At 40.1% G+C, this 22,349-nt stretch overlaps 1 protein-coding gene across 5 annotated transcripts in view; it reads left to right on the forward strand.

Annotated features, from left to right (window-relative positions):
* The window catches only part of NTNG1 (netrin G1), a 339,296-nt gene that overhangs the window by 228,323 nt on the left and 88,624 nt on the right, over positions 1 to 22,349 (forward strand). For all 5 annotated transcript variants that reach the window (XM_043575715.1, XM_043575711.1, XM_043575713.1 and 2 more), the window contains exon 4: positions 21,952 to 22,124. In XM_043575715.1, coding sequence (XP_043431650.1) covers positions 21,952 to 22,124 — 173 coding nt within the window. The remainder of the gene's footprint in view (positions 1 to 21,951; positions 22,125 to 22,349) is intronic.

Below are 22,349 nucleotides of genomic sequence, written 5' to 3' on the forward strand. Positions count from 1 at the left end.
CCAAGAATATCAATGGTATTCTTACAGAATGACAGCTTTTTTCTTTTGTAAAACAGGCAAGTTTATGAATATAAATTATAAACTTAATATAGCATATTATATTTATATATTTATTAATATATATTAATATAAATGTACAAATATAAACTATAAAATAATAAATAAAACAAAATATATTACAAATATATATGAGCCATCTAGGTATCCCCTAGTTACTGTATACTAGATCTTTAAATAAAAATGGCCAAAACATCCATCCAACATATAGTAGGAAACCCTTTATTCTATCCCAAATACATCATTTCCAGGGTTCTTAGAGAATTTTTCTATCTCCTAATTACTTTTTGTTCCATTTTCCTATTTCTATGATCTTCATTGTGTCTCTCCTCCCTTGGTGTATCCTTGTGTCTCTCCTCTCTCCTTCCCTTCTCTTCTCTTTTTTCCCTTCCCTCCCATCTCCTCCCCTTCCCTCCCCTCCCCTCTCCACCACATGAACATAGTGTGTGTAACTGGGATGAATCTCAGTCCGCAATCTCAGGTATGCAAAATACCACACTTCTTGATTTCCTTTACCTGAAGAAAAAAGAATGGGTGACAGAATTTTTTAATACATGTTGCTTATTTCACCTTCCTTCATAACATTCCTGTGTGGTAAGCATTGTTGCTAACCCCATTTTACAGGTAGGGAAACTGGGGCTGAGAGGAGTTAAGTAACTTATCTAAAGTTTCACAGATGATAAATAAAGTGCTAAGAGTTGAATTTAAGACTCCTGGTCTACTCTTATGTTTGACTTCTAAGTCTGCTATGATTCATTGCCTCCCTCATTAGAACTACCACATAAGTGATATACTAACAGTGAGCACTCACTGAGCACTGTGTAACAACATTCTTATGATCTTTCACATGTATTATTTTATCTGATATTAACATACCATCCCAGCTTCTTTTTGATTAGTGTTAGCAGGATACATCTTTTTCTTTCCTTTTGTAAGCAGCATATAGTTGCTCTTTTTGATCTCTCTCTCTTTTTTTTAATGTTTGTTTATTTTTGAGAGAGAGAGAGACAAATAGACCATGAACGAGGGAGGGGCAGAGAGAGAGGGAGACACAGAATCCGAAGCAGACTCCAGGCTCCGAGCTGTCAGCCCAGAGCACCATGCGGGGCTTGAACACACCAGCTGTGAGATCATGACCTGAGCTGAAGTCGGATGCTTAACCAACTGAGCTACCCAGGCGCCCCTGATCTCTATCTTAATAGGCTGTTAGGATTTAGATTTAATGTGATCGGATGTTGCGATTTGGATTTAATGGTTAGGTTGAACTCTAATATCTTGATATTTATTTTCCATTCGTCCCATTCTTTTCATTCCTTTTCCTCTTTTTCTGCATTTGACCATTAATCAGTTGCTCCTAGTTCATCTCTGCCTAGAAAATAATGATGGTAATTGCAGTGGTTAATGTGTATTAAGTATTTATATTGAGCTAGTAACTCTTGTAAACACTTACTCTTATTAGCTCATTTAATCATCACAACATCCATATAATACTAATATTATTATTATTCCCATTTTATAAAAGGGGAAGCTGAGGCACTGAGACGATAAGAGGATTGTCCAAGGCCGGCATTCCAACCAGGAAACCCTGCCCTGGTGCCCACGCCCCAACCCACTCTGCTCTGTTACCTTCTGCCCAGATCCTCTGAACTTCAGAATGTATATCCATCATGAAGTCTGCTTTTTCTCTGAGTTTCTGACATGCTTTATTCTGAATTTATTTTGTATGATGAGGTGATTTCTAACCTGGTTGCTGAACAAATGAACTTCATTCAATAATTTCTCGGCTCTCTCGGTCCCAACCTCTAGGCTTCTCCTGCTGCTCCCCAGCTGGCAACCCAGGCACCTGTAAATGCTTGCTCTTCACATTCGTCCCCTGCTCTTCATATTCACAGCTCTGTTCACTCAGAACTATTGGAGGAATACCTCTTCCTCAATTAAATAATACCTCTTCTTTTCCCCCTTATTTATTAGTTTCACAGCACAGCCTCATTTAGACTAACAGTGAGGCAGAGCGAGCTAGAAGATGCAGCTTTGCCAGGAGATTAAAGTCCCCTGAGCTGATATATGTGAATCTGGGGTCCCTCTGACCCCTCTCACCTGCTTACAAGGGGCTCATCAGGTGCTTGCTACATACCCGTTTCCCTCAATTATGGACCCCGTCTCCCTTAAAACAAAGTTGTTAAATTTAAAAGCACTCTGTGGAAGATTTGGAGAATACTGAAGAATCACATTGAGAGTGAATGACTAGTTTTAGAGTTCATGTTCAATCTTAAGTGGCTCCCACTTCCCGAAAGGCGTCACTCAGAGGCAACATGGTGGCCTGGGCAGAGAGGAGCATCTCTGTCACCACCAGCTGGAATCTCCAGCCACCACTACACCTCACATTCCAAGTTCCCCACTTCCTGGCTGCAGAGAGGGAAGAAAAACCTCCTTTCTCTCTCCAAAGCCCATCTAACTTCCTGCCTCAGGAAGACTGAGAACATTCAGTTCCTTCAAGAGAAATTCCCACCCCTACCTAGAGAATGTGATCACACCTCCTGGCCCTTGTGAAAACAGATGAGCCGTCCAACAGTGCGTGTCTTCAAGTCTGCCTCCAACACCCAGTCATGTTGGGTGTGCCCAGTTTGTCCCATTCCCCATTTTATCCCGAAAGTGTTTAAGAGGTCAGACCACCACATTCCTCCTGTTTCATATACTCCCCTTAATTTCCTACGAGCAAATGCTTGGGCGAAAGGATACACATGTCTCCCAGGGGCAAGTGAGCATGACTTATGATTTAGTGGGGAGGCTCTTCAAAGGCTTGGATCTGCAGGTGACACACCAAATTTACACCAACCAGAAATCTTACTGGATCAAGCTGAAGCATCTGCATTTGAGTTAATTTCACAGGATCGGGGCTTTCCTGAAAACAGTGGGCAGGTCCTGGCATTCCTCTTCATGAATGAAAAGTTCACCAAAGTGTGCTTTCCAGATTTTGCTATGTAGATGTAATCTACTGCAGATGTTTCTAGCTGAGGCCCCAGGTGATAGTTTTGCAGCTTCAATAAATATTAACATACCTTTCCTCCTAAATATCTTCATTTAATGTAAGTACTTATTTTTAAAAAATGAAAAATGAGATTCTTTTGAATGCTTATAATGTGAAAAACTGAAGCTCAGAGAAATTAAACAACGTCTCTAAAGCCACACAGCTTCTTAAGCGGTGGCCAATAAACAAGGTGCTTCTCCAAGTGAAAAAATGGCAGGTCATGGGGACTGCCTGTGTCAGCAACAGAAACACACAGCCTTTCAGCATATTGCCTGTGACCCTGAAGGATATTTTTGATGAGGTGAAAAACTGAGGCCATAGCTAGGGGGAGAAGCTCAATCTAGAGACATAACCATGTGATTGCTTTAGGAGAAAGAGCCCTTCCTAAAGAAGAAGGGTATTGGAAGTGATCAGAATGAATACATCAGGGTCAAAGACTCCAAATCAAATCGTCAACAAATTCAGAAACCAGGATACATGCACATTAATCCTGGTTAAACGTGGAGATTAGAATCTCAGATGCATAAGGGGTGGGGGGGAGCTTTGGAATAGAGTCACAGCCCTGGGAACTGGGAATAAGGTTGTTAAACCGAATGCGCCAATGCAGGAATGCAGAACTGGGTGTTGAGCCAATGTCAGGATCACAAGTAGAATATCAGGGAAGGAGAAAAACAAAGGTAGAGGTTCACAGATCAGGACAGACTAGAGACAGAGAGACTAGTCTGGCACAGCTGAGTGTCTTGACAGCCTTAAATCCCTAGAGCCACTGCAGAGGCACCTGTTCCTCCTGGCTCTGTCTGGCAGGTTGTGGGGCCAGCCTGCTTGCTTCCCGGCAGGGTCCTGACACCAATCAATGGTGACCGCTCGGTCCCACACAGACACCTTCATCGAACAGAGGGCACTCTGTCGGGCAGATTCACTGTCAGCCTCGTATCTTACTCTCTGTCATAAAGCTCTTGTGTTTACCAGTGCATTAAATATAACCCTGCAATAGAAAATCCTCATTTCCATGCTTGAAATATATTATCTAATGGCATATCTATTTGACTTTTACTACATGCCTTTCATTCCTCTAAGTGAGGTAATTGACCTTTACTTTGCTACCCTGTGGATTAAAAGGCTGCACAACACTCTGCATTTGATATTTCCAGTCCTGCAGGAGAAGCAATTTTTATTTACTTTTGTTGCAGAGATGCTCTTTGGGTGGGCCCCCAAACAAAAGGAAACCTCAAAGCCCAAGACTGCATTGTGGTAGTTATTGCCCCCATCATGTGGTTTTTATTAGAAAAAGCACAGGTCATTTCATTTCTATGGCCATCTCTATAGAATCTAAGGACCATGGGCCTATACAACTTCCGGAACCTTCCACCTCAGTTTCAGATGACAAATCCTCACTCCCTGCCTCCAGTGCTGTTGTTTAGGGATCAACAGCTTCATTCTTCAGATTCAGTTCAAGCACCCAAAAGTTTAAAATTCTGTCCAAACTACGCAATTTGTGTGAGAGCGGAAAATATTAGTGTTATCAATAAGAGTTTGAGCTCTCTGTCAGCCACATGGACCCAGAAATCTTTTGTGTGATAATTTGGCACTAGTGTTATGTAACTCTACAAGTTAGGAATCTGGAAGGTTTGGCTTTCTCTGGTGTCCCTTTAGTTCCCTTCCCAAAACCAAAATGATGACAAGAATAATGAAGATGATGGTGATGATGAAGATGGTGATAATGACAGCCAACATCTACTGCATGCCAGGCATTGTTTTTAAATGTTTTGAAGGAGCGCCTGGAAGGCTCAGTCGGTTGTCTGACTCTTGATTTTTGGCTCAGGTCACGATCTCGCAGTTCATGAATTCAAGCCCTGTGTCAGGATTTTCTCTCAGTGTGGAGCTTGCTTGGGATTTTCTCTCTCTCTCTCTCTGCCCCACCCTGCACCCTCTCTCTTTCTTTCTCTCTCAAAATAAATAAATAAATATTTTTAAAAACTGCTTTGAAGATAATATTTTGGCATTTGAGTCAGGTACTATTATTATCCAGCTTTACAGATGATGAAACTGATGCATGTAGAAGTTAGGTAACCTGCCCAAGGTCACACTGCAAGCGGGTAGTAGAGCCAGAAACCAAACTGAGGCATTTTGGAACTTGAGAGGCAGAAGATCCTAATACAAGTTTGGATCCTAATGCATTTGGACAAGCTGTATATACAATGAGGGTACTTCACTAATTACCCATCCTATTTCTAGAGAGTTGTCAGGCTGGATCTGTTAGCCTCTAGAGGTATAAGATTCCTTCCTGAACACCCCAGGAGAGATTCAGAATCCCAGGGAAAAGTAGTCAATCAGTAAAACCCTGTTACATAAGGAACAAGACACACTCCGATGTGCTAACTAAACGATCAACAGACATACACGATGTGTGCAGAGAGCTTCTTACTACTAGGACAACACTGATCCAACAATCTAGCAGTGTCCCTTTCTGTGGTTCTTCTTGCAGTCTACGAATGCTTTTCTGTCTTCCTAGTTCAAAGTGACCCAAGACAAGGATCTGGATGCAAATGATATATTTGGGAAGTAATTCAGGAAAGCATTGTGAGGAAATGGGGAATAAATGGAGCAGGGATTAAAGTCAATAAGGGTGCTCTTCCCAGAACTGGCTCCCTAAGAGGCAGGGAAACTGGAGTATTTATCCTCAAACACCCAGGGGTTGCTCCTGGGGAGTTAATTCACCTCTCCCTTGTAAAATTTGCTGGCCAAGTACCAAGCATGCGGAGGCAAGAAGTGAGGATCATTGCAGGGACAATGATGATGCTTTTACTGTATACATTTGTATCCTTTCACACCCCAAGTCCTATCCCCCTCTCTGTTCCTTCCTATGGAGAGGCTTTGATCACCTGTTAAAACTAGAGCCAAAATCTTTGGGAACTAAAAGCAAAGTAGAGCTCAGTTTTTGAAAACTTGAAGAAAAAAATATTGGCTTACTATGTTTAAAGTATTGCTAGTGGGAATATTAAAACAAGTTTGCTTTTATGTATTACTACATGTAAATTCTCTAAGTCTGAGTTTTATCTTAATCTATAAAATGGGGAGAGTGATACCTGCCCACCTCTCTCTTACAACGTTGCTATACAGATGAAATAAAACACTGCTAGAAAAATATACTCTTACGAATGTACATTTAAACACAGAATTAAGCTCAAAAACTGCTAGCCAATTTATTATTTTATTGTTATTATTGCTATTATTCTTTCTCTGATCTTGTGTTTCCCACATTTCCACAGTGAGGGAATGGGACTGGATAATTCTTTCAACAAATACTTACAAAGAGCCTACTCCAGACCAGGCACCATGAAAGGTCCTTTTCAGGAACTGGGGGTTTAGCCTGCCCATCACCTGACCTCATGAAGTTCAGAGTCCTGATCCCTTTCCTTCACACTGTACTGCCTCACAACACACTCAAGTTTCTTCTCATTCTTCTGTTAAATATAAAACAAAAATGAGAAGACCTCATGACCTTAGAGTAATTGAGGTGAGACAGCAGGTCCCTTCTTTCTGTGGATTATTGTTCTGATATCGTTCAGAAATAGTATAAACTTAGCCACCGGATCTTATGTATTATAAGCATTTAACAAATATTTAATAATGATTGATGATGACAGTCAGATGGGAATTAAAACTTATTGAGTTTACCTTTTTATGATCTGTTCATGGTGGCACTTGACATGCTATCTCATTCAAAAGTCAAAATAAAGGGTCACCTGGGTGGCTCAAGTGGTTAAGCATGCGACTCTTGATTTCGGCTCAGGTCATGATCTCACACTACATGGGATGGAGCCCTGCATCATGCTCTGCACTGACAGCACAAAGCCTGCTTGGGATTCTCTCTCTCTCTCTCTCTCTCTCTCTCTCTCTCTCTCTCTTTCTCTCTGCCCTCCCCAAGGCACACACACACATGCACTCTCTCTCAAAATAAATAAACATTAAGAGAAAAAGACCCAGCTCTTAGTTTCATTGATATAAAATTAAATTAATTAAATAATTAAAAAATAAAAAATAAAATAAAATAAAGCCTAACAAAGTCATTCACTTTCATCTCTATGTTACAGGTGAGGAACTAGCTTAAGGTCAAAGAGTTTAAAAGTGATCATAGGGATATTCAAATCTAGGTCTTTTCTAACTCCAAAATACAGCACGATTTTTGCACCCTAACTTAAAAAGTCAGTTCATTTTACTGAAAACAAAAACAAAACAAAACACTTTTTATAAAAATCATGTAAGGTTAGAACCAGCATACTTTGAAATTATCCAGCATATTCTAATGCCTACCTCCTAATGATAACATATGTCTGTTTTGCAAGTCTAAATCCTTGGCAGAAAAATCTGGTTGGCCAGACTTTTCCAAGCCAGGCCATAAATTTTGGGTTGTTGAGCAATTTCTGTAATGACTGCTTATGGGTAATAGGTCCAGTCTAGTTCAATCATTTTGGGAGGTGGAAGAATCATGGGGAACTAACATGGCATATTGTATTAGGATCTTTTGGTTGCTAGTGCCAAAAATAAATAAATAAGTAATTCAAACTAGTTTAAACAAAATAGAGACTATTTTGGCTCACATAGTTAGGAATCTGGGACACAGTTAGATTCAGACAGGCTGACAGCATGAGCTACACAAAGTCATCAGGATATTGTCCCTATCTCTTGGCTTGTTCTCCTCCGTCTTGGCTTTATTCTAGGCTGAGATTCTCCATGTCGTGGACAAGATGGCCATGAGCAGTTCCAGGCCACCTGCTACCAGAGTAGCAGTACCACAAGGAACAGGACTTTTTTTTACCCTCATACTCTCAGCAAAGGCCCAAGGGTCCGTTTTCACAGGGATTAGGTCCTACTCCCATCCTTGAACCAATCATCATGTTTCCAAGAAGATGGAATGGATTGGTAGGCTGAGCTCAGCCTCTCTGCTCATCCCTGGAGCTGTAGGTTGGAATCCCCCACCTCAACCTCCCAATATGAAGATGAAAAAGGGCAGCCCCACAGCGTTGTTACCAAAGGAAAAAGAAGTAGGAATTTGGGGGTGCAAAAACTGCAATGTGCACCCCCATTTAAGTTTAGATATTGCCAGAGGTGGGGTAAATCACACAGCCAATGTAAGCCTTTTCTCACGCACAGACCAAACTTTTCACAATTCAAAGAAATTAGTCCCTCAAGCCAGTGTAACCCACCCAAAGTGAATCACCTATTTAGTGATTAAGCCTGGGTCTCTTGATCACCTATCACTTGACTCTAAATTATGACCATGATCCATATAACATTATTTGAAATTTCACTTCTCGTGACACCTCACTTCTCATACATTTGGTGCAGACCCCACCTCTGAATATTTCATTACATAAGTGAAGAGATGGTGATGGGGACAATATTATTAATCTCGTAGCTACCATCTGGTTATTTTTCCCTGACCACATCCTATCTGTTGGATCTTTTGAGAGTTCATTGCTGTTCTTCATTTCTATTCTCAGAGTTCTTTATTTCTTTGCTTTAAAGCCTTTGTGTCTAATCTTAAGTGACATACAGTTCAGGTCATCGGCCACAGCAAGTAAGATCAGTCTCTTTTAACAGATGGGTTTTTTTTTTCTTTCCGTTCTCTCTGTGTGTGTGTGTGTCTGTCTCTCTCTGTTTCTCTCTCTCTCTCTCTTCTATATTCTTTTTTTTTTTTTACTTTTAAACTTCAACTTTTTCAAGGCTTGCTGACAAAAGTAGGCCACCAAATAAGGGGAAAAAAACAAAGGCTTTGCTAGGTGCACCCTTCTCTATTGGGTATTATTTTATTTCTCAGAAAAGGGAGAATTAGAAGAAAGCTATTTCCCCCAATTTTCCATACCACCCATGGGAATCTAATTCAATTTCCTCTCAAATTTTGTAGTGAAAAGTAAAAATATAGAATCAGGTTGCTGTAGTGTATTCTTTTGCACAGGTGTGACTTTATTTTTTATGTGATAAAACTGTTTATTCAGCCTGGTTCATTTTTAATCAGACTCTACTATAACTATTTGAGGAAATAAGACCTTTTTTGAATGGATGAGTGTACTTATTTAAAAGACCCCCAAGCTTACCTGGCAATCTAACCTGATAGCGGAATCCTACAGTGTCAGAGGGTTCTTAGGTCTATAGCCAGAGTTTTACTGAACGGTGTGGCTTTGCAGAGCACAAGAGGACTTTAGGTTCATTCCTGTCCTATTTTTCTTTTGTCCCAGTTTCTCCTAGAAAAAAGGAGAATTATATTTTTTTAATCCAAGAAGTATATAAGAAATTATCATGGTATAGTCCAAATCAACTGGAAGTAAAAAATAGGTGAAAGAAAGATTTCACTTATGTAGTTCTATAAAGAGAAAAAAAGAAATGTAACTTAGCAGTTGTTTACTGTAAACCGCAAAATGGATGAATATGTGTGAAAATAATAACCTGATTACATCAACAGCCTTTATAATGGCTTCTTATATCAGGAATATATTTGGTTTCCAAAAACAGGATAGCTGACTGCCTTAAACAGGGTGAAGCTTGTTTTCTTCAAGTGAGAACACATGGGAGGTGGGCAGGCTGGGGCTCAGGGTATAAGAGCACCATCAGGCCTTAGTTTCCTTCTGGCCTCCCGCTTACCCATCATTAAATGGAACTTCCATTCTTGTGGTTGCAAAGCCTGGAGTCCCCCTAGCATTTCTGTCTGGATCCCAGACAAGAAGAAGGAAGAAATGGCAAAGTGAAAGGGGGCAAAAAAAAAGGGGGGGGGGAGGAATGATTCTTTTTAAGCTGTCCCTGTTTAAAAACTTTCAAGGGGCACCTGAGTGGCTCAATCAGTTAAGCGTCAGACTCTCGATCTCAGCTCTGGTCATGATCTCACCGTTTTCGAGTTTGAGCCCTGCATGGCATTCTGCACTAACAGTGTGGTGCCTACTTGGGATTCTGTCTCTCCCTCTCTTTCTGTCCCGCCCCCCACACTCTCTCCATCTCTCAAAATAAATAAACTTTAAAATGAATGAATGAATGAATGAATGAATGAATGAATAAATAAATAAATAAATAAATAAATAAATAAATAAAAACCTTCCAGAACACCCCACCTAGTGACTTCTGGTCACATCCCACTGGTCAGACTATATAACATGGTCAACCATAGAGGCAGGGAGCCTGGGAAATGAGTATTGTAGTTTCCTCACATGTTTTGTAGAAAAAATCAAGAGAGAAAGGGATGAAAAGGACTTTTAGATGGCCAAGCCATGAATTTCCCATCTCTCTCCATAATAACAGCTTGAATACTTCGTATTTACCAGAATCTGTAGTACATACTTTACGTGAACTATTCCATTTAATCATCATAGCAATCCTATGTGATAGGTACTAATAACAGTCCAAAAATATATGTGAGGAAACTGAGACTCAGATGGAGACACCCACCAGGTTCATGGCAGAGCTAGGACTTGATATCAGACTCTTTGTCTCCAGAGTCCAAGCTCTTAACACCATGTTGCCCTGTTTCTCTTATCTGGTTCCTTGAACAATGATCATCTCTATTTCTGGAACCAGAGACCCCTAAATTTTCTGTTTTCTCAAAAAGAATTAGAGTGGAAAGGTTCACCATGGATATATTAAACATCTAGGTTCATCTATTAGTTGCTAATTGGCCTTGGATTAGTTTAGTTTTAATTTAACAAGCTCTTTACCTCCCAATCTCCAGATTGATTGGTTGTGCAGAGAACAGTGGCAGTCTCAATTGAGATAATTATCTTGTTATGTCTTTTATCCTTCAGCACTTCTTGTCTAACCAGATTCCTCATGAGTGTAATAAACAGGTCACAGAGCACCATCGTATACCTACTCCAATCTTAGAGAATGCATTATCTCGAATTTATAAGCTCCTATTTTTATTTTATTTTACAGTCATGGTATGCTAGTCTCCCTGGCAAGCTTTAGAAATAGAAAAGAGCTATTTTTAAGATTATGTAAAAGAACCAGTAGTTTAGCGAGTCATGTAATCTGAGGTTTCACTACAGGTCGGTTTAGGGTTTCAAGCAAGATTTAAGTGTAATTTTAGAGGGTTTCTTAAATGTCATAAGGATGTCTAAGTCATTTATTGCTTAAATGTACAAGAAGGATTTCTAGCCCCTGTTCCATCAATTTTTGGAGCAAATAAATTACATATTTTTTAAAAGATGGTAAGATCCCAGTGTCTGTGAAGAACTTGATAAGGATCTCAGGCTTTATTTCACACTCCTGGAGAAAACTGTGTAACTGTATATTTCTTTGCTTAAAAAAAAAAGAAAAAAGAAAAAAAAAAGATCTGTACCAATAACTTTTCAAAACTAATTCTTTCAATTAGTTTCCTCAGGACAGGAAAGCCACCATCAACACGGGGCCATATTACATACTCAATATATTGTGAAAGAATGAGCTCAAAAGCTATGTGGAAATCTGTCCTCTGGGTTTGCAGGGCAGATACCTACAGTCCTAGCGCCTCTCTTTCTTCTATGCCTCTCCTATAATACAGGAATGCAAACCCAAGTTAGATGCCCAGACTCTTTGTTAGTATGTTAGTGTGTGGCTGCTTTCCAAAAATTGTTGTAAGTAGATATCTATTTCACATCGAACTTTGGCCATTGCATAGTTTATAACAATAAATCTTCTGAAAACATTTTTGCTTACCAGTGGTAACTACTGTCAGACGGCAATTAGTAGGTTTTCTTAATGGAGGAAGGAGTAGGAGAATGCTGGAAAGATTTGAGCTCTCTCTTTCTTCATGGGATCAGGATCAGCAGACCCATTTGATAGTTGAAAATCTGGCCTTTTGCTATGAGATAGAAGTGATAATAGTAATAGCTTATAATTATTACCTGCTTACTTGCCAGGTGCTATGCTCAAATATAAGTTCAGATGTGTGTAAGATAGATTCACATTATAAGAGCCTTAAACAGTATTGAAGAGGGCATCTTTTGGGATGAGCACTGGGTGTTGTATGGAAACCAATTTGAGAATAAATTTCATGTATTAAAAAAAAAATAAGAGCCTTAAACAAAGTAGAAGTTTTTTCTCTCTCCTTTCTCTTGGGAGGTAGGTCCTCCATGGCTGGAATGGTGGCTCTATCTTTACCTACCGTATGACTGCAGTGAAGGCTGCCTGAGGGCCCAGGTTCCACTAGTCATGGTTACTGCCATGGTCCATGTTGTCCAAAGTGGATCAACGCCACATTCGTGTTCCATGAAGTAAATTAGAAATGGAGGAAGGAGTGTAGCCCAACAGGAGTGTCACACACAGACATCACTCCCACTAATATGCCAATGGTGGGACATAGTCACATGGCTACACCTAGCTAGAGGAGGTGCTGGGAAACATAGTCTTAATACGTGTGACTGTGCACCCAGCTAACACTGTAGTGGTATGGAAAAAGAAAAGATACATCAATTAGCAGTCTCTGCTGTCTTGTAATCTATCATTTAAGGCCCCCACAACCCCTAAGGTAGGTATTTTAATTATCCTCATTTTACAGAGGAATAAAATGAGCTTAAGGAACTTGCCTAAGTTCCTGCTAAAGCCAGACTATTTGACCTCAGAGCCCAAACTCTTATCCACTGTTTTTCTGCCATCTCTGTGGACAAATACCATATTTTTTTAGTTTACTTTTTCATTTATTTAATGTACAATTCAGTGGTTTTTCGTATATTCAAAAAGTTGTACAACGCTCACCATTATTGAGTTCCTGAACACTACCATCAATCTAAAAGAAAACCCCATCCATCAGCAGTCACTGTCAGTATGCCCCTCCCCCCACCTCCTGGAAACCACTTATCTACTTTCTATCTGTATAGATTTGCCTATTCTGAGTATTTCATACAAAAGTAAACATACATTTTGTGGCTTTCTGTGTCTGGCTTCTTTGATTTAGCATTATGTATTCAAGGATTTTTCCATATTGTAACATGTACCAGTACTTCATTCCTTTTTTTTCCTCCCAAATAATATTCCATTATATGGATATACTACATCCTCTTTCTCCGTTCATCAGTTGATGGATGTTTGGATTGTTTTCACTTTTTGACTATTATGAATAATGCTGCTATGAACATTTGTGTACAGGTTTTTTTGTGGGCATGTATTCAATTTTCTTGGGTAAATACCTAGAAGTGGAATTGTTGGATCCTATGATAACTTTATGTTTACCTTTTTGAAGAACTGCCATATTGTTTTCCAAAGTGGCTAAAAAAGTTTACATTCCAGGGCGCCTGGGTGGCTCCATAGGTTAAGCGTCAGACTTTGGCTTAGGTCATAATCTCACAGTTTGTGGGTTCGAGCCCCACGTCGGGCTTTGTGCTGATGGCTCAGAGCCTGGAGCCTGCTTTGGATTCTGTGTCTCCCTCTCTCTCTGCACCTCCCTGCTCTCTCTCTCTCTCTCTGTCTCTTTCAAAAAACATTAAAATTTTTTTTATAGTTTACATTCCTACCAACAATATATTTCTACCAACATCATCATCAGTGTTTACCATCTTTTTAAATTATAACCATCCTAGTGGATGTGAAGTGGTAACTCATTGTGGTTTTAATTTGCACTTCCCTAATGACTAATGGTGTTGAGCATTTTTTCCTGTGCTTATTGGCCATTTGTATAAATCTTCTTTGGAGACCTATCTATTCAGATCCTTTACACGTTTTCTAATTTTTTTTTTGTCGTTTTATTATTCAAGTTGTAAGAGCTCCTTATATATTCTGGATAGAAATACGATTTTGATTAGTAAGTATAAACAGTTTTTAATATAGTTGAATTATTTAAGTATTCTGTGATATATGAATCTGCAGATTGATAGCCTTGACAGAATTCACAAACAAAAATGGTCAGTTCAGTTTGTGAGTACAGCTAGCACCTTAGTACTACTCAGATTTTAGGCCAAAGACTTCCCAACAGAATATAGGCAGAAGTAAGGTTTGTATATGGATCACACCCATGATTTTAGTTTTCCTGTTCATCAGGATTTTGACACGCTGGTGACTCGGCAGTGCTTCTAGCCCTTACTCTACATATATATCACCTGGCCATCTGGTTAAAATGCAGATTCTTCTTCAGCAAGTCTGGGAAAAGCCTGAGATTTTTAACAAGCCCTCAGGTGATCCTGAAACTGCTGATCCAGGGACCTCAATTTAGGTAGCAAGTGTTAGTAGAAGTATTAATATCGCTGCTGGGAACCATGAGTCTAATTCTCCTTCTACAAACCAATTTGCTTTCTTCTGCCTCAAATAGACTGATGTCCTAGCTCAAACCTGGCCTTTGGAATTGACTCTTGACTACCACTTACCAGAAGTGCTTCTTTGAGCAAATCACTTAACTGCTCTTCACCACACTTTCCACATCTGTAAATTACAGATACTTATACTTCCTTCTCCCAGTGGTAATGAGGATGAGGTGAAATAACATACATAAGGCATCTATCACAGTTCCAGATCTATATTAGGACGTGGTTAAGTGTTGTTTTTTTTCTTCTACCCGCCTTCAGCATTAGGGGCTGTCCCTCTGTTTTGTGCAAATACAGCATTATCAGTGGGGGGACAAGTGAGTGTTACTACCCTACTTTCCTGTATTGTCATGATTAGATCAAGCATTGTTACTGGAGTCCAGATCTTCGGCCCCACAACGGTAGAAATGAGGCCAGACCAAGGCACAGGCGAGGCTCTATTGGGCTATAGCTCTAGCTGGAAGGAGACACATCACCAACACACAGGAGTTAGGCTGGCTTCTCCAAACAAAGGGGAGGCCCTGCTTATATAAAGTCCCCTGAAAGTTGCCAGGTCCATTATGCTAATAAAGGATAGAAAAGTGCCTTGTCCTGATTGGTTGATTTTGGCAAGCAACTAAGACAGTTTATTGGTGTCTTTTGGAGCTGGGGTCTTTCAGGCTTGTGGCGCCTGTTTGTTTCTGTGCCAATAGGACATAGCTATGGCTGTTGTTTTTAAGTCAGCCTTGTATACTAGTCTGCATCCCAGTTCTTCACTGTAAGAGAAGCAGCTTAGCAATAATAATCAACATGAAATGCCCCAGGTATATAATGTTTTTCACCTGGGGCTTGTTCCCATGGTCCCTGGCATTCTTGGTATTGCCCTCTTGAAGGTTTGTAGTCTATGTGTATTTCATCTTATTTACTCAAAAATTGTATGTTCTTGGACATTAGGACTCTTCGTCATCTTCTGGTTTTGAATCCCATGGGCCCTCTCATGGTGCTACCCAAGAATATGTTATTAAGTCTTACAGAATGAATAAGCCCATTTCAGTCGTGGTAGTAGCAGTAGTGACTATAGAAGTAATAACATTTATTAAGAATTTTGTGTCAGACATTATCCTAAAGGCACGCGTACATTATCTATTCAATACCTAAAACCATTCTTTGAAACACATCCATTTATTGTGTCTGTTTTACAGACGAGGCAGCTGAGACCTAGCCATACTTAGACAGCCTTCCACTTTTGGTGGTAAGAGCAGAGTTGTGGAGGCCGGCTGCCCACAGTCTAAATCTCTGTTCCGTCTCATTCTAGCTAGAGAGATGGGTTTGGTTTCTTAGCTGGTCAATATGCAAATACATCATCTATAATTAATGCCAATCCCGCAGTATTATTGTGAGGTCCGTGTGAACTATACAAAAAAAATGCTTAGCACCGTTCCCGCTACTTGGAAGTATTCCACACGTTCTGTTTACGTGTGTGTTTGTGAAGTCATTTATCCAATGGCCTCACAAGTGGCAAAGGTGGGATTTGAACCCAGGGTATCTGACTTAATAATCAATAACTCATAATTTCTAAATTATGTTGCTGCGGGTCTCCTATTTCAAATAATCTGTTGAGGTGGAAACCAACAATTCATGTGTCAAAGTGAAAAGAGAAAGGTCAAGGGGCTGCAGAGGCAGAAAAAATATGTAAAAGGCATTTTGTAATTTATCACCTTTTGAAAAAGACATCCTCAAAGCTCCAGTGTTTGTGCGAACTCATTTTCTAGAAGCATTTGTGGCTGCTGCCAATCCAAGCCAGAGGGTGCAACCAGAGACTGAGCCAGGTTTTGTTGTGCCCAAAATTTACACCCTTTGGGAGTGGAAGGGTGCTTTCATTAAGGGAAAGCCTTCACTACTTAAAAAATGCAAAAATATCTTATTTGTGAAAATTATACAAAAGCACATGACCACATGAGAGCATTGCTAGGGTCCTCCTTAAGGCCCTGAAAAGGCCGTGATGCTAAACCTCATTCGCTTCATGGTGAACCGCCTCTGGCACAAAAGTAGTCAAATCCCTGACCTGCAAAGCAGCAAGCCTGGCTTTCCTTCCTGTTTTGCTTCAGAAAGGGCCAGTTTCAAACTTCTGTGTCTTGGTGCCTCTATTTGAAACACTAGTGATAGATTATATATATAGATCTCTAACTCACAGGAAATTCTGGTGGATAACATGTTTCCCAGAATAAATATATTAAATTATCTTGAAAAAAAAAACAGGCAGACTGTATGGGTTTTTCGTACCTACTGGCAGGTGGCACACATCTAAATGTTGGAGCCTTTTTATAAGCAGGATTAAATTGACTCATGACAGCTGGTCACTAAAATACAGGAAGTGCAGACCTGGTTGAAAGCAAGAATACACTGGTTTTCATCACTCGTATCAAAGAACAGAGCTCGCTTTTTTTGTAAGTCTGTCTTAGCAATGCCTTTATTTGACAGTGTATGTAGTTTGTCACTTATGCACAAGTGGATCTTTGAGGTACAAGCAAGTCAATTCCATCTAGAGTGTCTTGGTGTGAGTTCTATGTGTGTAAACAGAATCAGTGAATAGGTTTTAGCTCTCCAGAACATCAGATATTTCACTGTTAGCAAAGCCTGTTAGGTCTCCATTTGTACAGCTCCTTCCCTGCCCAATGTAATGGTAGACGTGGGAGCTGGATGACCATGGAAATAGATAATGAATCTGTCAGAGACAAGTGGTTGCCCTGGAAATCTGACCTCCATCCCATCACAAGGCTGGAGGTCATATTCCCAGGAATTGAGAGCAATTTCCTGGCATTGTGACATCCATTTCTTCTTTTTTTTTTCTGCTGGAGGAAAAGATACTCTGGCAGGGGCTCTAAATAAAGAATCCTAGTGGCTGGTTGGAATGGGCTGATGCGAATCAACCAAACTGTAGGGAAGGAAAGAGAATCATTTTCAAATACCAGCCAGTGTTGTGGTACCTCAATGTCCACTTTCACCTGTGCTGTCCAGGTATAACAGTCATCACCAGGATGGAGGAAACACAGTCCAGAAGCTAGGCTAGGTCAGCAGAATGAATACTAGACAAGTTCCAGTTTTTGCCAGAACCCAAGCAAGATTGCCAAACTTGAACCTGAAGCAGGTGGCCATTCTTCCATGAGAAGTTGAAGCCAAAAGATGAACATTCCAGAATAATTATGCTACACAAATGCTTTGTTTTTGTTTTGTCTTGTTCTTCCTCCTCTAAACTGTGTTGTTTTCCTGAGTCTTTGAGGCATTTATTTTCGGGCTTTTTTTTTTTCTTGTGTTAGGTTTCCAGCATTTGGCAAATTCCCTGGAGTTTGAATAGTGTTTACAAGGTCTTACCAGTTTTATAGAGTTCTCTTTGCCCATTATGAGGTTAGTTATGTAAACCAATGATAAGGGCATGTGGTAGTTTTGAGCACATGTCAAGGACTTTTTGATTTATTACAATACCTATTAATTCTGTTTTTAGTCCATTACCGTGCTAGACATAGTAGAAAAGACCCATGAAGTTCCTGCTTTCAGAGAGTTTACTTGTTTAACAATCATTTGTTTATCTGTCAAATATATATATATATATATATATTTTTTTTTTAAAGTACTTACTACGTGCCAAGCACCTTGACATGTGCTGGGGATGTTGCAATAAATAAGGCAAACATGACTGCTGCCTCCAGGAGTTTACTCTAGTAAACATGCTAGAAGAAGAAACTATGAGAATGCAGCCTATGTCTAAGGCAGAGATAGTGTGGGCTTTATCATGTGACTGGCCTCACCCAGTGTCCCAGGAGCACATGGGAAAGGTATTCTGGTGGGTCAGAGAAGCACTCAGATAATTGACCAGCAGATGTTTTTTGAATGTCAGTTAGCAGCCAGACACGGAAATTTCCAAGTTGACACCTGAATGCTAAGAATTTTGCAGATGAAAGGAATAGAAATGGTAGAGCAGAATGTTGCAAGCCGAAGGAACAGCTTATAAGATTACCTGAAGGCAAAGTTTGAAAAACTAACTAGTGTTGCTGGCAGTGCAGATGAATCTAGAGAAGGGAGAAGACACCAACTTCAAAGGGACTTGGAGGCCACATGACAGAGTTTGGACTCTATTCTGAGAATAGTGACAAGTCTTTAAATGGTTCTAAGCCACAGTGACCCCAATATTTTTGTGTAAAGGATTATTTTGACTCTTGTGTTGAGACTGGGCTAGAGAGGAGCATAACTGGAGGCAGTAAGGTCTGTTGAGAAGCCATTGTAATAAAACAGATCAGAGATGATGACAAGCTTAACTAGGGCAGTGGCAATGGGTGGCTGGAACCATGTGTATTTGAGAGTTATCAAAGAGGAAGGAATCCCAGAATTTGGTGAGAGATGGAGCAATGACAACTTAGATGTGATAGGAAAGGAAGAGAGGCATTCTTAACCAACTGCCTCAAAGGTGATGCAGTTTACTGAGACAGACATCTCAGAAGGAGGAGTGAGTGGGGAAGAGAGGCTCAGACTTCAGTTCAGAATCTGTGGAGTTTGACATGCCCAGGAGAGAGATCCATGATAGATCCAGAATTTATCAATATGTCAATCAGGTAATCTTCACCTAGTAATAGTGGTGGGAAGGGTTCTATCAATCTCTGTGGGTAACAGAGAATCTCTGAATCTCCTAAAATGTTTTCAATTGTTAAAGCTTATCTTTCATGTGCTTATTATTTCAGGGTGGGGAAGATTATGGAAGTTTGTTTTAGAATGCAAGTTTGCTGTAACCCAAAGGTAGTTAAGGACCACAGAGGAAATTGAAGGGACGGCCTTTTGTAAGAGTGTCCGAAAAGACTCACTTAGGCTGATGGTTCTGAGCCAGAACCCCAAGAACAGCATATAAAAAGAACACACAGAAGAAGGTTCTGAAAATGCACTTGAGAATCCAGTGAGGACAAAGTATCAGGAGAAAGGGAGTGGTCAATACCTCAATCAAAGGGAGAGATTCAAATACCCCTGGGTGGTCAAATGAGGTAAAGAGAAGTATCCATTGGATTTTCAACAAGGAGGTCATGGCAAGAGAGGCTGTGGTGGTGAGAAAGAGAGTGAGTGGGAGATGAGAAAGTGGAAAATTCAAGTACAGGAAACTCAAGAAGGGAGAGGAGATTGTTAAAGAAGTAGCTGGAAATGAAGACAAGGTAGAAAAGAAGTACAGGGTAGATATCCACCCCACCCCCACCCCCCACCCCCGCTTAAGATGGGAGAGATTTGTGCAATGAGTCAACATTTTAAAAGCTCAAAGAGCCTTAAGGAACAACTGACAAAACCAAATACACAGAAGCATTTAAGGGGATCAGAAGAATAGAGCTCAGGGTGCCTACACTGGTAGCATAGGTGATTGGGAAGAGTTTGAATTGAGTTGAGCCTTTGAATGATTAGCTTTTGGACAGGTGAGGATGAACCATTAATTGAAAGAAATCTGCGAGAAATAAGATTAAACATTTATCCGTTCCTCTTTCACCTTCTTTTGTTATTCAAAGAATATTTTCTCAGCAAATATAAGGTCTTTAGAATGGAAATTGCCTGTAACACAGAAAGTGACTACAAGTATATGAAGGTATTAACAGTTACAAGACATTTAATCCAACTTACAATTACTTCTTGTATTCTTGGTCTTCCTACATGAAACCAGCATATCCTTTGGGGTCACATTATTCTTTTCCCCATTTGGAATTTTTAACACCAGATAGGGTGCTAAATCAGTATAAGCTGGTGCTTCTATCACTTAGGTTTCTAACATCTTCCATATATACAAACACACCCATAAATAAAGGTGCTAATGTTGATGGATAAAGATCCTTCCATATACAATTTGGCACAATTGACTCCCTCCCTGCATAGAGGAGATTGCTGTAAGACCTAGCTCATAATTAAACACTATTTCACTTAACCGAATTATTTTTCTCTTATCTTTTTATGAGACTGCATACATGTTAATTTTAAAGGCTTTGTTTATGTATCTAAGTTGAAGAGGTATTGTTTAAACAGCAGCCTTTCAATTTACTACAATTTATAAGTATACAGAAGGCAGAGTGTAGCTACAAGTATTATGAATTGTGCTAGACCCCTGAGGAAGCTGAGGTGTGGTCTTTACCCAGGGAGGTTTGAGGGAGGGGGGCAGGGTGGGCATTGCTTTAGGGGCCACACCTTTTGGTTAGAAGAGAACCCAACAGCTCTCAGTAATGGTCTTAGCCATTCCTTTGCTTCCTTGCCATAAGTGTGGGCCAGCCTACCAAACAGATCATCAGTGCACAAGGGAGAACCTCGGATGTTGCTGTACAGACAACATAGAAACCCACATCAGTTCTTAAAGAACCTTATTTTCCTACCTAAGAAAGACTACTGTTACCTTTTCTAATTCATGACACTTTCCACAAAGGAAAACAAATGTAAAGCACAACAATATTTCTTTGTCTTTATGAAATTTGGCTTTCTATATTTTTGTCCTACTTCTTGGAAGAGGCCAGACTCATTTAAAAATTCACACACACACACACACACACACACACACACACACACACACAAATTACATTTTCCCGATTCTGACTCTGACATACCTTGACCCTTTATCCTTCAGCTTGGGTGTCCTAGCTCTCCCCTTTGTGTGGATGCATGGCATCCTGCATACACTATTCTGGCCTCTGGCCATGGTCATCCTGTCAACCTAGGTTTTACTTTTCCACAGGATGCGACCTGTGCTTGGGAAGTTACAATTTATAATCTGCTACCTCAACAAATATCCAGTTGGCCTTTGCAATTTTACAGTCCAGGATTTTGGATAGGGGGATGCATTTTTGTGGAAACTGCATATTTCATTGTGGCCTCTCATAGATCACACTTTTATTCATAGGCACCAAAGGCAATAACCCAGCCACATATAGGTTTTTGTTTTCTAGACCTCTAAGCATTTTTTTTCTGAGTCATTTGAACCATTCCTGAGAGAACTTTGTAATTGTCTTATTTGCTGTGAGGAGCAATCTAAGGACTACTCAGATTGGGTAGAAGCCTTGGTGGGAAAACTTTGGATCTGGGGTAAGGTCATTTTTGAGCCCGGAATATGAATATCTTATTATGACCTCCTTGGGTCTATAAAATAGTCTGAATAGCAAATTGTCTTAATGGTTACATTTCCTTTTCAACAAAGAAAGATTGCCTTTCTGGTTTAAGGAAAAACAGAAGATAACATTGTTCTTCCAACCCAGATGAAATCGTCATAGTTTTGATAATATTACAGGAAAACTGCTCCCTAAGTAGTTTGATACCTGTTGGAAAGCCCTTGATTTTTTAGCACAGTTGTCTTACCTCACATTCAGGTCCCCACTGAACGGACTGACTGGTATTGGGATTCCTCAAAGTGTGGGAGGATACAGACTGTATCATAACCCCACCTCTTCCCCCAATGGCACTTGTTGAAAAGATTCTGAGGGTAGGGCCTCCAAATCTATATTTTGCCAAGAGCTTGTAGGTATCCAAGCACAGCAGGGTGTGAGAACTACCACCCAGGAGATAGATGGGTAAAGCCTCTGTGATCACCAACTTGACTTAACAATGAACTCTTGTTTCTCCTCTCTTTAGGTGCAAATGTAATCTCCACGCCACTGTGTGTGTGTATGACAACAGCAAATTGACCTGTGAATGTGAGCACAACACTACAGGTCCAGACTGTGGGAAATGCAAGAAGAATTATCAGGGTCGGCCTTGGAGTCCAGGCTCCTATCTCCCCATCCCCAAAGGCACTGCAAATACCTGTGAGTAGCATTGCTCTGTAACACCATATTTTGTGCACGATGAGATGAGCTGAGAGTTCTGCTCAATTTCACTTGCGATTGTGCTTTTTTTGTTTTTATTCTTACCGTTGTCCCATTCCTCTTCAAAATGCAGCTGAAGCTCTAGTCCCTATTTTACCACTTGTAAGCACATTTTCACACTTGGCTCATCTGTTCAATTCAGTCTTCCAACATTCACATCAAATG

Source organism: Prionailurus bengalensis, chromosome C1 (assembly GCF_016509475.1).
Source record: "Prionailurus bengalensis isolate Pbe53 chromosome C1, Fcat_Pben_1.1_paternal_pri, whole genome shotgun sequence".
Taxonomy (NCBI): Eukaryota; Metazoa; Chordata; class Mammalia; order Carnivora; family Felidae; genus Prionailurus; species Prionailurus bengalensis.